General features: G+C 42.2%; 1 protein-coding gene and 1 non-coding gene across 2 annotated transcripts; both read left to right on the forward strand.

The window, feature by feature from the left end:
* Positions 1-1,501: 1,501 nt before the first annotated feature.
* On the forward strand, positions 1,502-16,002 carry RBMX (RNA binding motif protein X-linked). Its single transcript, XM_077825846.1, has 9 exons — positions 1,502-1,629; positions 3,065-3,190; positions 3,374-3,480; positions 10,357-10,528; positions 11,656-11,775; positions 12,171-12,285; positions 14,580-14,705; positions 14,794-14,882; positions 15,393-16,002. Exons 2-9 carry the CDS (start codon positions 3,082-3,084, stop codon positions 15,698-15,700), a joined length of 1,146 nt encoding a protein of 381 aa, XP_077681972.1. The 5' UTR covers positions 1,502-1,629; positions 3,065-3,081; the 3' UTR covers positions 15,701-16,002.
* Positions 3,232-3,305, forward strand: LOC144270707 (small nucleolar RNA SNORD61). The gene has a single exon (XR_013347213.1). It is a non-coding gene; the product is annotated as a small nucleolar RNA SNORD61 (small nucleolar RNA).
* Positions 16,003-16,246: the final 244 nt, after the last annotated feature.

Genomic DNA, 16,246 nt, shown 5'->3' on the forward strand with positions numbered 1-16,246 from the left:
GTATGGTAGTTTAAATAAATTCCCAGAATTTTGCAGAATTTTAAAATATTGTGTGCAGAATTTTTGTTTTTTTGGCACAAAATTCCATCAGGAGTACTACACACACTTGCTGCTAACAGTTATTTTCTCCATCAAAGCAGAGTTTGACAAGTCTTTCCACAATTCTGAATAAACTATGTATATTTAATTGCCATTTTTGAGGACTACACATTTGTCAACAGACACATCGGTACTCGTTTCTTGGCAGGTTTCATTCCTAGTGAGCTCTTGCAATAAGCTGCATGCAGCATGAGCCCCATTAAAGTCAGTGGGGTTCTGCGTGGATGAAGGGATTTGCCTGCATGGAGCAGGATCTGGGCTCAGGGTTTCAAACCACTACTGTTTCTGAGTTACGTACGTGGCAGAGGAGCATATGGCATTAACTTTGTGAGAAGAGAGAATGTTTTTCCACCCTTACAGAACTTGAAAATCTGCATGGATTTGATCCAAACTTTATTAAAAATTCCCCTCGGCCAGAGCCTAAACATGAATTTTTGACCCAAAATGTATTTCAGAAAGTTTAAACCCATGCTATACCAGGAAGTTATGTATGAAGCTATTTTGCCCTCACCCCGACCCGGAGTCCGTTCTCCTTCCCGTGGGCTGACGTCCATAACCTCTTGTTCAGAGTTATGGACAACCTCCATTCCTGAGGCGTCCATAACTCTGAGGTTCCACTGTACCGCGTTAGTGCAGACCAGCCTTCAGAGCGGTGGATTTACTACAGCAACAAAAGAACCCCTTCTGTGGCTCTAGTAAGTGTCTGTACTACACCAAAACGGGGTGTAGATGGCGGCTTTTCCTCACGTCCAGGTGTAACTGCACTGCAGCGGCTCCAGCGCACAGCTCTGGCCCACCAGCTGTGCTGCCATCCTTTCCTACAGGCCAGAAGGGGTTTTCCCATCCCTGTAGGGCAGTGGTTCTCAAACTGGTGGTGGAAAGGCCTCAGGGGGTCACAAGGTTATTACGTGGGGGGGGGGGGGTCACGAGCTGTCAACCTCCACCCTAAACCCCGCTTTGCCTCCAGCATTTATAATGGTGTTAAATCGATTTAAAAGTGCTTTTAATGACTAAGGGGGGGTTGCACTCTGAGGCTTTCTGTGTGAAAGGGGTCACCAGCACAGCCGTTTGAGAGCCACTGCCGCAGGTGACCCATAGCTTGAGAGGCACTAGTTAGGACAGGGAAGAATCCTCCCCTCAATTTCGCTGCAGCCACAGCAGGGATTGGGTCGACACGAGGCCGACCTAATAATGTTTAAGCGCAGGCGAGGGCTGGGTCTGTGTGCGAGGCCCACGCAGCGCTATCAGGCTGGCCCTAGGGCGCAGCGCTTCCCCTGCAGCAGGCAATCGCCCCCTCCCCCCCAAAGAACGCTCCCTATCCCCAAGCTCCTACAACGACTCGGGCCTCTTCAGCGCCCCCCCCCCGCGCCCCCGCGCCTACAAACCCCCTTCCCCGCTGGCGGCTGCATCCGGGGCTCGCCATCGCGTTCGAGGCGGTGACGTCACTTATATAAAGGCCTGCAGCGCCTTTGTTCGCTCTCTCATTGCGCAGTTGCAGCTCGGTCTGCGAGGACGGGAACTGGAGGGGAGGTGAGCGCCGGCGGCGGGACAGGCGGGAACGGAGCGGGAGAGCAGAGCAGAGCGGGGCAGGAAAGGGGACACCGAAGGGAGAGGGAAGAAGGGGTTTTTTTTTGGAGGGGGCCAGGTCCCGACGTTCCGTCGGGGAGTTAAACTTCCTCCCGCTCTGGAGTGGGGTGGCCGGGCACTCGCTGCGGTTGGGCGCCGCGCCCGCCTGCCTGGTCGCTGGATTCTGGGGGTGAGGAGCGGTGGCCGCCATTTTAGGTGTCGGGCAGTTTTCGGGTCCCGCTGGGTGGGCCTCGCGGTGTGTGTGTGTGTGTGTGTACACGCGCGCTCGCTGTGGGGAGGGGCGCGGCTCTTTGTTGCGTTTGGGGTGGCTCGATGCCGGGCAGACACACGTGGTCTGGTAGTTCCCAGTTCAGCTGCTGCGGCGACCCGCCTCTCCGGTAGGAGATTATCCCCGCCAAACGTGGCCGCCATTTTGTGGTAGCGTCGCGAGACTGTTGAGGGTCTAACGCTCCTATCCCCCGCCCCCTCCGCTTTGCTTGGGGCTCACGCGCCTCTGCCTTTGTGACTGGCTGCGGATCCCGCGTGCTCTCGTCTCCCCGGCCGCATTGTGGCTGCCGAGCCGTCGGTATTCCCGGGGGGGGGGGGTGCGCTCTGGTTTTCCCGCCACTGGAGTTTGGGGGGCGGGTGAAGCAGCGTTGGCACATTCCTCCCCAGCTGCTGAGGCCCATCTGTCCTACAGTCGCGATTTACACCCGGCCCCTGGCGCGGCGTGGACGGGCCAGCCTAATAGCAACATGCTGAAAAATGCACCCTGGTTTCCAGGCTAGGCTTGAACAGTTTGGAAATAAGAGCTGACCGGCCGAAACCGGCCTGAAGCGAATTACTCTGGGATTGTTTTGCATCATTTGAAACGTAGCTGCAGGGTCCTGTTTCTTTTCCTCTGGTAAAATATTTTGTTTTGTTTCCATAGGATTTAAAAATTGTTCCTTCTGCCCATAAAACATCATTCCTACATCATGTGCAGTCAGTTAGAGCAGGGCTTATTACGGTCTCCTCAGCGCCGCCCCCGCCACCCCCCCAGTTTCTGTGTCCCGGCACTGTATTTTATAGCATGGCTTCCTTCTAGATTTATTCAAATTATATAGGTTCATCTGTTAGAAATACTATTAGGGTGCTAAATATGAATATTGTTTTGTAAAATTGATGCTTTGTTCTGTGTCTAGCTATCTCATTCTTTCATACAGATGATGGTCTCTGTTTCTTTCTCACTCTGAAGTTTCTAACTGACTTGGTTAGAAGTCACTCTTATATGGTGAGGAAGGAGAGGGAGGGTGTGTGTTGAAATACTTTCTGGAGTTCACACCTTCTTACAAAAAGAGAATTAAAGTTCTTAAATCTAGTGCCATCATGTCTCATTAATATAACTTATGTTTAATAGGTCCTACTAGAGTCAAAATGGTTGAAGCGGATCGTCCTGGGAAATTGTTCATTGGTGGACTGAATACAGAGACAAATGAGAAAGCTCTTGAGGCTGTATTTGGCAAATATGGGCGCATTGTGGAAGGTAAAAATAAAATTTCTAAATGGATACTAACTAAAAGTTGTGCTGTGATGAATCTTATGGCATTGATCAGCTGAAATGATACTGCTCTCATAGTCCTCTAAGAAGTTCTGAGCACGTTGTAAGGGGTAGGTTATGCTGTGAGACTTATGAGAAGTAGAATAATATTTAGGTTTATATTTACAGTTCTCTTGATGAAGGATCGTGAAACCAACAAATCCAGAGGATTTGCTTTTGTCACATTTGAGAGCCCAGCAGATGCAAAGGATGCTGCCAGAGATATGAATGGAAAGGTATGATCTCTGTTTGATAAATCATGCTTGTTTTATCACTACTACAGTGCAGTGTCAATATTAATTATTTGAACTTAATAGCAGTGTGCTTTACAAACTAGATTTCTATTAAGATCTGAGAGACAAGTCCTACTGTAACAAATGACCAAATTTCTTTTCTGCTGCTAAACTTACAAATGCTGAATATAATCTTTGCTAACCCTGTAGAACTGGCATTTATTAAAGCTTCTCTTCCTGTCCCAGGATTTGAGGATGGGGGGTGAGAGTGGGAAGCTTCCTGCTCAGGAGAATAAGAGGGAAGTTAATTTATGTATCTTTGATGAGAATCAGGATGCCTTTCAGATGGAGTTTTTAGCTTTTTGTTATACAAATTCTTTATCCGATCTGTTTGTAAAGCCAAAAGCTACATAACTCTAATCAAAGTCTAAATTTGATTATAAACAGCATCTACTGTACTGAATTGATACAAATATAATTTCTTAATCTGGAAGGATGGGAGTTTGTGTTATATTGACATATTTTGATAAATATGAAGTTGAAGAAAAACAGTTCCATTTGTTTTTGGAATTTGGGACAGTTACTCAAGTCTTTTAGTGTTTGTTGTTCCTGCTTAGAGGATATAGATAAAGGATATCTGCTTATTAAGCACACCTAAATTTGTCAAATAGGTACCAGATGCGTGATATGGAAAGTGGCTTGCCAACTAACTCATTCAATAGTATTAACAACCATGATTGCATCTGTGCTCCTTTCTCAAATCTGGCAATTCAACTAGGAACAGTAACTTTTGATGATAGGAAAGGACTGAATTGCTTCATGTAAACTGATATGCAAATAATGTAGCTATGCATTGTCAACTTTTTATGAAATAAGTGAAAAGGCCCAGAGTAGTAATGGGGATACATAGCCTAAGATCTGTAGGTCACAGGCTAGTATGTAGTCCCGAGTGGTATTGCAGTTGTGTTCTAAGTGGGAGATGTCTGCTGTTGCTGACCAGCATCACAGCCCTCCTTTTTTGCAGCCTTCTAAGGTCTGAACAACTATGTAGCAGGACTGAATTTACTTTTTCTTTGGAGGTGTCACCTTTAAATCAATTGACACATTGATGGGGCAGTTGAGGAAGCTTGTATTGATATTACTTGTCTTCCATAGCTAGAGTCCTTTAGTTGTCATTTGGCACTCTTCACTATTTGGTTTATATTCAATCACTTGAAATGTTTTGAGTGCATATCTTAAAGTGTGATTTAAGCATTATATTTTGCAGTGTTTGAATAGGTCTTTAGTAAGTATCTATGGAATCCTGGGAATGGAACATCAATGTGCTGGTAGTGTTCTTAGTTAAAACATTTAATTTCAGCAGAGCTCTCTTAATCCTTGCCTTATGTTGTCTCACAGTGAGAATCAAATACAAACAGTAAAAGCTAGCTATAACATGGTGTCCGGTCAAACTGTTTGAGCATGTGTTCTTGGTGCCCATGCCCAACTTAGTGTTACAATAACTTGTGCCACCATTTCAGAGATGAGCAGTCTTTCTGAGTCAGAGTTTACAGTCCTGTGACTTAGAAGGCAGTCGGACTCTTACTGACTTGTAGACAGTTCCTTAAAGGTGCTATTCCAGGATTTACCTCAAAATATGCATGTTACTGTAATACTGAGAATTATGTAGCACAATTCTAAAGTCCTCTTAAATACTGTTTAAACCAGAGTGGCTTGGAATAATTTGTGCTTTAACTGTTGAGGCACTGGAGATTAGTGACTGGCTGAGAGGATTTGATCATTTGACAACGTGTGTAGAGTACTATTCTAAAACTGCTCTTAAAACAAAATGATTCCTTGTTCTTATTTTAGGTCTTCTGTATAACGGTATAACATTGGCCACACTTGGAATTTTTAGAATAAATGCCCAGTGTATTAGCTAAAATAGTGGCTTGTTTATATAATATTCAATTGTATTTCTTTGAGATCTGTGCATACTATTTTAGAATGCACCTCCTGCATCACTGGACTCTTAGAACCTTTATAAAGTGGTGCCTTATGGGTTGTGTGAGCACCCTCTCAATGACCAAAATGTTCTGAAGGGTGGTCCTAAGTGTCCAACAGCCTTTGATTCCTTCTTCCTGTGGTAAACTGCAGATGCATGGGGTGGAGGTCCTTACATGAGAAATCTTTAAAAACTTTAGGTTTTTAATAGTAGCTTGCTTAGTTTCTGGGCCACAGAACAGTTAAAATATCTGCAACTGCTTAAATTTGGATCCACCGCATTCTGGGTCAATTATGGTCAATCCTAGAGGAAAACCGAGGTAAAGTGGTACCTTCTGTGCGGCTTGCTTTTTTAATATAAAGAGGGAGACAAAAGGTGTAAGTGAGACATGTATTGTATTGGACCAGTTTCTGTTTGGTGAGAGACATTACCTCACCCACCTTCTCTCTAATATCCTGGGGCCAATACAGCTACCACACTGCATCCTTCATCTTTTAGTCATTTGAATGTTGTGGAAGATATCCAAACACTGGTGTTCTATAATGCTATTCCTCTACACCTTAGGTCAGAAAAGACACATGCATTTCTCCAGGTTTTCTATAGGACAGAGCTCCGATGAGCCAGAGCCTTGTTCCCATAAAGGGGCCTCTTCAGTTCCATGGTTTCCTAAAGTGGGAAAGCAACAGAAGTTTTCTAAATAGGAAGTAGCAGCCTAAACCAGGTACAGGATTGTTAGGATACAGCAAGACTGACCTCTGGAAAAAAAAATTAAACCAGGTCTCTAATAAGTTATTGGCTGACCCCCTCCTAGCCAAAGGAAGCGTGGGAGTTCTGTGCTTTTGGTTCTTTCTAACAGCACAAAAGAGAGCAAAACACTTCAGATTGGTCAAGTTATTCTGCCTTTTACACTCTTACTTCTAGTAAGTCTCAAGTTTGATAGTTGCTGGGAGTCGATAGCTTTGCTTTGTTCTCTGTTGGGGATGGGTGATTCTCATCCTTGTGGAATGACATTACCATGGATCACTGGGTTTGGGCTGCTATTTAGTCCATATGAGATTGAGTTCCATCCTGTGCTGCCTCCTAGCTTCTTTCCTATAAGTTTTCAGAGATCCCTCACATGATCTGCTATTCAGGATAAAACTGAGTTCTCTAGTAAGGATGGGCGTCAAAAGAAGCAGTACAGTTCAAGCAGTACAGAAGAAATTACTTCATAATGCTTCATCATTCTGAAGAGACTGTTTTCATCCTGTAATGGATTTAAGGAAACTGAACAATTACATCAGAGTTCAAATTGTGTCGTACCACAAGCTTTTATCCCTATTTTTCACTCTGGAACGGATTCAGGCATAAAGTGCATACTTTTACACTGTAGTCAGATTAGCTCACAAAGTACCATTGCTTCTTCATAGATGGTGATCACTACAGATAAACCCTTCTCTGGAACTATCCTCGGCTCTATTAGCCAAGGCTTTTCTACTAAGGAAGGCATTTGCCAGATGGTCGTAATGAAGGTGCTCACAGTGCAGTTTTCCTGAGATCACGGTGAACATGATCTTTCAAGGACACTTCCAGTCACACGTTTATGATTCTAAGTATGACCTCTGCCTACCTGCGGAGGAGATCCTTGCATCAGTGGTTGGTAGTGCCATACAGTCCAAATATAGGTGACTTGGGCATAGTGTTTATTATTTTACTGAAGACTGTCCTAGAGTCATCAGTGGGCTGATAGGTCTTTCTAGTACCAACTGTTGCAGATGCATTCAGTTTGGTCTGAGAAAGTGGACTGTTCATGGTCAATAAAACATGTGGAAAGCCAAACTCTGTATAAGAGTGTCTGGTTGCAAGCCATCAAGTGAACTTGAAAATCCTTTCTGCCTTTCAGTCAAGGACCACATAATACAAAGTGTCAGGACAGTATGACAGCCTGGTGTTATGATAGCAAGTGCTCATTTCTAGCTGCTCTATCAGGAAACAATGGACCTGGACCTGTTACCTTGCTAATAATGAAAGTATTTACAGTTTTTGCATCCCTGCCCATTTTGGCTAATTGAAGTTGAAGTCAGACTACAGAAACAGTTATTAATGAGCAATATAAGAAGAAGGACATGTCTATTAAAAGCCTGCCAATGCACAAACTAATCCATTGACATCTTATGCTTCAGCTAGCATGGTGTTACCTGAAGGTTTTAGGCATTAATAGCACACCTTGGTTCTGTTTCTTGGAAATCTTTATAGCTGTTGTCCAAGGGTAATTCTCTAATCCTCACTTAATTAGAACCTTCCCAGTCAACCTTTTATAGGGTTATACTGATTGCCCATTCCCAGCTGCCGTGTAGGTAGTACACCAGCAACTGTAGTTCTTTGGTGGGTCAGCACCTGTACGGCTTTTATAACCATGGCTCTGAACATCAGTATTTGTTGCAGAGTATCTAGAGACCAGGTCCCTATTCTAGGCACTGCACAAACTAGTAAGGTGATCGCTGCCCCAAAAAAGTTTATAAATTTAAGCTTAATACATGATCCAACTATTGGATGTGCTGTGTTCATAAGGCTGTCTTGGGCCCAGCAAGCGAAAAGGTGTTAGTAAAACCCTTGTTCTGCGGATACAACACTAAACAGTTAAAGGTGGTTTGGGGTTTTACACAGAGTTACTGTTGGCTGCCATTGTAGTAACCACTATTTAAATTTCTGACCTTTTATGGACACAAGAGGAGAAAGGGAAATAATTAAAGTATTTTAACTTTAAGGCTTTAAAATTAAGGCTTTTATTTTTAATTCTTGTTTTTCAGCTGTAGTCTCCTTTTTATAGAGTAGACCCTTGTTTGAGCTTTCCCAGAAGGCGCTAAAGATTATAGTAACTGTCTAATCCCAAAAAGACTGTTCGTTAGATTGTCTTGAGCTGTTAGAATTAAATTCTGTTTGTTTTAGAATCAAACAAGAAGCTTATTCATATGTAGGAAAAATAAAAGCAAAGATAAAATAATGCAGCTTGTGTCACTAATGCTTTTCTTCACTTGCATCTTAGCTGCAGGTAAAACACAGGCTCTGCACATTATCCTATTAGTTACTTTAAGACCTTTGCAAACTTACTAGCATTGGACTGTCCCAGGCACTTGTAGCTGGCCTTTTTGGTCACAGGTTCACAGCACCTGCTGCAGAAGGTGGTGATATCTTGGCTGAGTACGCCAGGGTTTCAATGAACAGAAAGCAAAAAGATAGGAAAGTAACGTAGGGAAGGAAAACCACACATTAGGGAGTTAGGTGATAAAAGGCACTTAAAGCTTGCATTCCAGGTATTCAGAATTTCTAAATGCCAGATGGTCAATGAGGTATTTTGGTATCAGAACAGCAAAAGCACAAAAGTGTCAGGAATCTACAATGAGCCGGGAGAATAGTCATGATGAAGCTTGCTCCTTCCAGTCTTTTAGTGACCTTCACACAAATTATGTCCAAGAAGTGATGGCATCCTCATGCAATTGAAACTAACCAATCAAAACACTTGCTTCCATTTCTAGAATATTTCAGCTCATCATGACAACTGGTGGCTTTTCCATGTGCCTTGAAGATGCCTTGTCATAGTAGTTCTAACTTAAACAATCCAGTTTACCAGTGTTTGTGTCTCCAGCTTGTATCCAATAGACTGAGTTGGACTCTTGGGTAATTTAAGACTACAGGCTTCTGCACAACACAAGCTACGGGAGAATGCTTGTACTGCACCACTGGCAACTAATTTCTATAAAGCTTCAAAGCTGCGGGCGATAAGGGGGTGTCACCACCTACAGGCATCTCTTTCCTTGTGAACAATGGCCTTAGAATCACTAACTGCAGAAAGGGAGAACTAAAATCGAGTTGATTCTCTTTAATGAGATGTTGTATTTAGCACAGTAATCGTAACTATTTTTGTCCTTTTTGAGTTCTGGGCAGAGTAGATGTTCGGAAACCTAAATAACACACCTTTCACAGAGCCTGCAGTCTTGGTAGATAGGCTCAAATCCTTTAAGGACTCTTGACTCTTTGATTCCAAAACTTGTGATAACCCAGCACATAATAGGCTGGTAACAAAGCAGCTGTAAAACTTTGAGTTTACTTGTTGAATATATTGAACATTGAGCTTGTATTATGGCCACACAAGGCACCCATTTCTGTAGAGCCATGCCTTTAAATCTAGATCTAGAATCAGCTCTTGCTTTTTAAAAAAAAGAAAAAAAAATATATATAGTGGTTTCAGAGAACCTTGAAAACAACATATACTGACTGTCACCTTTTTGAGTAGGTAGCCTGATGCAATAGTGCAAAGGTATCAACTGCCCAGTTCATTGTTAATTCTGAAACTGCCTTTAGTTTTCATGCCAACTTTAATTTAGTTCACGGCTGATCATCTTCACAGAAACATCAAGTGAATACGTCCAGCTGCCTTCCCATGTGCCAAAAGCTCCAGCTGACAAACCTTAAGCTTCATCCCTGGAACTTCTGATGCCACTATAGTTTGGTACAAAAATCCTGTGGCTTACTGAAAACTGAAACTGGAGAGAGTAGTACATACATAGCACATATTTAAAACAGATGTATGTTCTAAGTTAAACACAACAGAAATACCAGAGTTCCAATTTCTGAAATTGCTGCAGATTTCCATTAAGTGCCACAGGAGCAAAGGACCTTTCTGTAGAACTTATTCCTTCTGAGTACATTCCCGGTTGTTTATACCGGCATGCTGAAGATTCAGAGCTGTTCTAGAATTACAAACCTACTTAATTTATAATGTAAAAGCCCAGTAACAGTGAAGCTGAACATAAGAATGGCTCTACTGGATCAGACCAATGGTCCATCTAGCCCAATTGCTTATTTAAGACATAGAAGCATAACTGAGCACTGAGTAAAGCAGCTTCTCTTTTTAGTCATTAGATGGGAAAGCAATTAAAGTGGAACAAGCAACCAAGCCATCCTTTGAAAGTGGTGGTAGACGTGGGCCACCACCCCCTCCAAGAAGCAGAGGTCCTCCCAGGGGCCTTAGAGGTGGAAGAGGCGGAAGTGGAGCAAGAGGACCACCTTCAAGAGGGAGTCACTTGGGTATGTATTTACATATCTGATAACACTTGGACAACATGGAAGACCATCAGATTTGGAAGGTGACAATATCCCTCTGAAAAATCAAGCCACTGAATAAAGTATTCCTTGTTTTTAAATTAAAAACAGATGAAAATGTGCACTCTGCAGTTGAGTCAAATTATTGGCTCAGTAATTAGACTTAAATCTTCTAGTGTGTGAGGGTTCCTTTCTGCATATAGCATTCTGCTTGACTTTTGGCTCAAACAGAAAGCAAAACTCCTCCCTTGCAAGCGAGGAAGGAAGCTTTCTGGTGTCCTGGTTTGAAAGTCATCTTGCAGCTGGGAAAAAGGTGAACGCTTTGCAGTCTTACTGCCAGAAGACAAAACTCAATAAACAATAGCTGCTGACTTCAGGGATTGATCCTTTGAGGGTCAAGCTTAATTATCTGGCAAGATAGGGATCTGCAAACTTTGAGCACTGCTTGTTTAATATAGCACTGTTTAGAGCTGTAGCTTTTAGGAGAGATACTTGACTGGTTATCCTTTGATGTAGAAAACGTTAGAGTAGCACACAAGATTTTGTTAGTTTGTCTGGATACTGGACTAAAATTAAGCAAGCTGCTTTCTTAATCGGAGAAGCAAGTAGCCCCTTATCTGGGGTGTAGTTGAATCAAAACAGCCAGAAAGCAGTTCTGTGAGGTCTGTATAGTAGGTCCTGAACAACCTGCAGGGTAGGATGTGGTCAAATCTGCTTTTAGGCTGCTCTGCTCCTTATTTGGCCACAATATCTGGAAGCAGTGGACTTGTGCATTATCTAGACTACATGATCATGTAATCTGATTTACGTTACTCTTCCTCTTTTGGTCACACTGCATCTTTTATTCCTGACTGGGGCTTCCCAGATTTGACCGCTGTACCAAAAAAAGAGCCATTATGGAATCTCAGGGAGCATGCATGTGGCCAGAGTGTTACAGTTCTTCTCCACTTGTCTCCAAGTTCTTCCTACAGACTTCTGCTCTGGCTTGGTGGTACTGATTTGCCACTGCTTAAGCATCTCAAATTTTAGCCCTTTAACCTGCAGGAATATAAAAAATGGCTTATCTAGATCTTCCCATAAATGATCGGTTGACTGACTCTTTACCTTTTTAGGTTCTTCTAGGGGGCCACTTCCAATGAAGAGGGGGCCACCTCCACGAAGTGGCGGACCTCCACCCAAAAGATCTGCACCTTCAGGGCCAGTGCGTAGCAGTAGTGGAATGGGAGGGAGAGGTAAGGAGTTGTTCAATGTGTTTCTTTTTGGTTGTCTGGAATAACGAGGCTGGATTTATTCCTGCCTGTAACAAATCACCAGTGACTTTAAATCAAATTCATTTTTTTGTTAGCATAATGTTTATGCTAGTATAGCTATTGTCTCTTCATGTCAGCAAAACTTTCAGATCTGTGACTTTTTAAAGATGTTCCTCTACTGCTGTTTTTTTAGTTTTGAGTAGCAGCCATGAAACAGTATTGCACTGAATGCAGACTATAGCAAAGTGATGTCCTAAGTAACTCTGAACTATGCTGTTAATACAACTTTGCATTGAGGAACTTCCTCTGCAGCAGCTGTCCTTCATGCTTGCTTCATTTTTAAACAGTTGATTTACATGAATTGTACTTCTTTAAAGCTCCTGTATCACGTGGAAGAGACAGCTATGGTGGTCCTCCACGCAGAGAGCCAATGCCATCACGGAGAGATGTCTACATGTCACCAAGAGATGATGGTTATAGTACAAAAGACAGGTAAAGTTAATGCATTATAGTTAAAGCTTAATACCAGGGTCCTGATTTCTTATTTTGTCTGCAAAGAATTATGCTCACCTATGAGGAGCTGGTTGAGAATTTGAAAGTGGAGGGTAGCTTAGGTGAAAAAGTGATCATGAAATGGTAGAGTTCTTGATTTTAAGGAATGGTAGGAGGGAGAACAGCACAATAAAGCTAATGGGTTTCAAGAAGGTAGACTTTAGCAAACTCAGGCAGTTGGTAGCTAAGATCCCATGGGAAGCAAGTCTAAAGGGAAAACAGTTCGAGTTAGTAGTTTTTTCAGAGAGACTTTATTAAGGGCACAAAAGCAAACTATCCCACTTCATAGGAAAGATAGACGTATGGTAAGAGACCACCCTGGCTTAATTATGAAATCTTCAATGATTGGAAACTCAGAGTCCCACAAAAAGTGGAAACTAGGTCAAATTACAAAGGATGAATATAACCAAATAACGTGAGTGAGTAGGGACAAAATTAGAAAGGCCAAGGCACAAAATGAGATTAAATTAACTAGAGACATGAAGGGTAACAAAGCATTCTAGAAATACATTAGAAGCAAGAGGAAGACCAAGGACAGGGAAGGCCCATTACACAATGATGGTGAGGGAGAACAATAACAAAATGTGGAAATGGTGGAAGTCCTAAATGACTTTTTCAGCTTTCACCAGAAAGGTTATTAGCAATCGGGCATCTAACATGTGAATACCAGGGAAAAATGAGGTAGGATCAGAAGCTAAAATAGGGACAGAACAAGTTAAAAATTACCTAGACAAGTTAGATGTCCAAGGCACCAAAGCCTGATGAAATACATCCTGGAATACTTAAGGAGCTAACTGAGGAGATATCTAAGACATTAGCAATTATCTTTGAAAAGTCATGGAAGAAGAGATTGATTGCAGAGGACTGGAAAAGGGCAAATGTTAGTGCCCATCTATAGAAAGGAAAATAAGGACAACCTGGGGAATTTCAGACCAGTCAGTTTACCTTCAGTACCTGGACAGATAATGGAACAAATAATTAAGTAATCAACTTGCAGATAATAAGGTGATAAGTAACAGCATGGATTACAAAGCACGTCAGACTAATGTAATGGCTTTCTTTGACAGGGTAACAAGTCTTGTGGATGGGAGGGGGGGGCGAGTGGTAGATGTGGTATAGTTTGACTTTAGTAAGGCTTTTGGTACTGTCACATGACATTCTCATAAACAAACTAGGGAAATACACTGTAGATGGAGCTACTATAAGGTGGGTGCATAACTAGTTGGAAAACCATTCCAGAGAGTACTTTAGTTATCAGTGATTCACATTCAATCTGGGAGGCCATATTGAATGGGCTTCTGCAGGGTTCCTTTCTGGGTCATGTTCTGTTCAACATCTTCATCAGTGGTTTAGATAATGGCATAGAGAGTAAACTTACAAAGTTTGCGGACAATACCAAGCTGGGAGCAAGTGCTCTGGAGGATGGGATTAAAATTCAAAATGATCTGGATAAACTGGAGAAATGGTCTGAAGTAAATAGGATGAAATTCAATAAGGAGAAGTGCACAGTACTCCAGTTAGGAAGGAACAATTGCACACACAAAAATGGGAAAAGACTGCCTAAGCAGGAGTTCTGTGGAAAGTGATCTGGTGGTCATAGTGGATTACAAGCGAAATATAAGTCAACAGTGTAACACAGTTTAGGGGGCGGGAAGCAAATATTCTAGTATGTATTAGCAGGAGTGTTGTAAACCAGACACAAGAAATAATTCTTCCGCTCTACTCCATGCTGATCAGTCCTGAAGTGGAGTATTCTGTCCAGTTCTGGGCACCACGTTTTGGGAAAGATGTGGACAAATTGAAGAAAGTCCAGAGAAGAGCAACAAAATTGATTAAAGGTCTAGAAAACATGGCCTATGAGGGAAGACTGAAAAAATTGGGGTTGTTTAGTCTGGAGAAGAGAAGACTGAGAGGTAACATAACAGTTTTCAAGTACATACAAGGCTGTGAAGAGGAGGGAGGAAAAATCGCAGCAAGGGCGGAATAGGTTGGACATTAGGAAAAGCTTCCTGTCAGGGTGGTTAAGCACTGGAATAAATGGCCTAGGGAGGTTGTGGAATCCCCATCACTGGAGATTTTTAAGAGCAGGTTAGACAAACTACTATCAGGGATGGTCTAAATAATACTTAATCCTGCCACGAGTGCACGGGACTGGACTAGATGACTTTCAAGGTCCCTTTCAGCCCTATGATTCTATGATACTCATAAATAATATAACTATCACTTTTTTCTAGTTATTCAAGTAGAGATTATCCAAGTTCCAGGGATACAAGAGATTATGCTCCGCCTCCAAGAGATTATGCATACCGTGATTATGGTCATTCCAGCTCACGTGATGAGTACCCCTCTAGAGGATACAGGTACCTAGCATTATATTTTTCTCAGCTTCAGTCACACTCTGTCACAACACTGATTTGTAGTAAGTCTCAGCAGTTTTTCTTCTTATAGTGATCGTGATGGCTATGGTGGTGGACGCGATAGAGACTATTCAGATCATCCAAGTGGAGGCTCTTACAGAGATTCGTATGAGAGCTATGGTAAGGACCCATTTTGAGGATATCGTAGCAGAGTTTGTAAAGGTTTCCTAATCCTGATTTACTAGGCTGCTTGCATTTAAGGGGGAATGTCACACTCAGTTTTCTCCTCACAGTGAAAGTGAGAATGCAATTATTAGTTTATTTAACAAGATGATCAAATGATTACCATAACCTAACGAAGCAAAGTCTACAGTTCAGAATTGCGACTATCACTGGAAAATATGGCTGAGTTCCTTCTCTAAAAATAACAAGTTGTTCTGGAATATCCCCCAAAAGAGCCTGCTTGAAATAAACACCGTCTTCAGTCCTTTCAAACAGTCTTTAAATTCATTCACTGCCTGATACACGGCCCCCACTATAAATGTCCCAACATGGCAGATTATATTAAAAAGTTTCAATTCGTACAAAAAAGTAACAGTAAACTTTAGTGCAGCAATTCTGTAAATTCAGATTTAAATTGTTATATATAACTTATAGTGTTGCCATATTACCTGACCATTGACCCTGCAGGTAACTCACGTAGTGCTCCACCTGCACGAGGGCCCCCGCCATCTTATGGTGGAAGCAGTCGCTATGATGATTACGGCAGTACACGAGATGGATATGGAAGTCGAGAAAGTTATTCAAGCAGCAGAAGTGATGTCTACTCAAGTGGTCGTGATCGTGTTGGAAGACAAGACAGAGGTCTTCCCCCTTCCATGGAAAGGGGTTACCCTCCTCCCCGTGATTCATACAGCAGTTCAAGCCGCGGAGCACCCAGAGGTGGTGGCCGTGGAGGAAGCCGATCTGATAGGGGTGGAGGCAGAAGCAGATACTGAAAAACAATCATAAACTTTTGGACCAAGACAGATTACTTCTCACAAACCCAAGTGGAAGTTGTTCTATCTTTACTACCAGAGGACTACTAAAAGGAAAAGTTGTTCTTACCTTTTTTTATTGTTGCCTGTTAAGTTTCCCCCTCCATGATTTTTATGCTTTTGTGAGGAAAAGTTAAAACAATGTTTAATTTCATTTCAAAATTGTTAACATTTCTTTCAAAAAGCAGATGTTAAATGTATAAAAGTTGAGCTGTGTACTAGTGTTGTAACTTTCAAAGTAAAAGTTTCCCTGAAATGCCAAACTTCCCATCTGATTTTCCTCATGAATGGAACAAGCAGTTCTAAGATCTTCCACACAACATCTAGCCATCTAAAATGGAGATGGATCGTTCTACACATTCAAACTCTCATTCTAAACAAATTAGTTACTTATGGTTGGAGGGTGGTGGGGATGTGCCACATTAAAATTTCAGTTTCCTCTTGATTCTGAAATCACACAATATTCCCAGATCAAAATTTCTTCAGATCCTTGTGTAAAGAAAAAAT

This window comes from Eretmochelys imbricata, chromosome 9 (genome assembly GCF_965152235.1).
Source record: "Eretmochelys imbricata isolate rEreImb1 chromosome 9, rEreImb1.hap1, whole genome shotgun sequence".
NCBI classification, from domain to species: domain Eukaryota; kingdom Metazoa; phylum Chordata; order Testudines; family Cheloniidae; genus Eretmochelys; species Eretmochelys imbricata.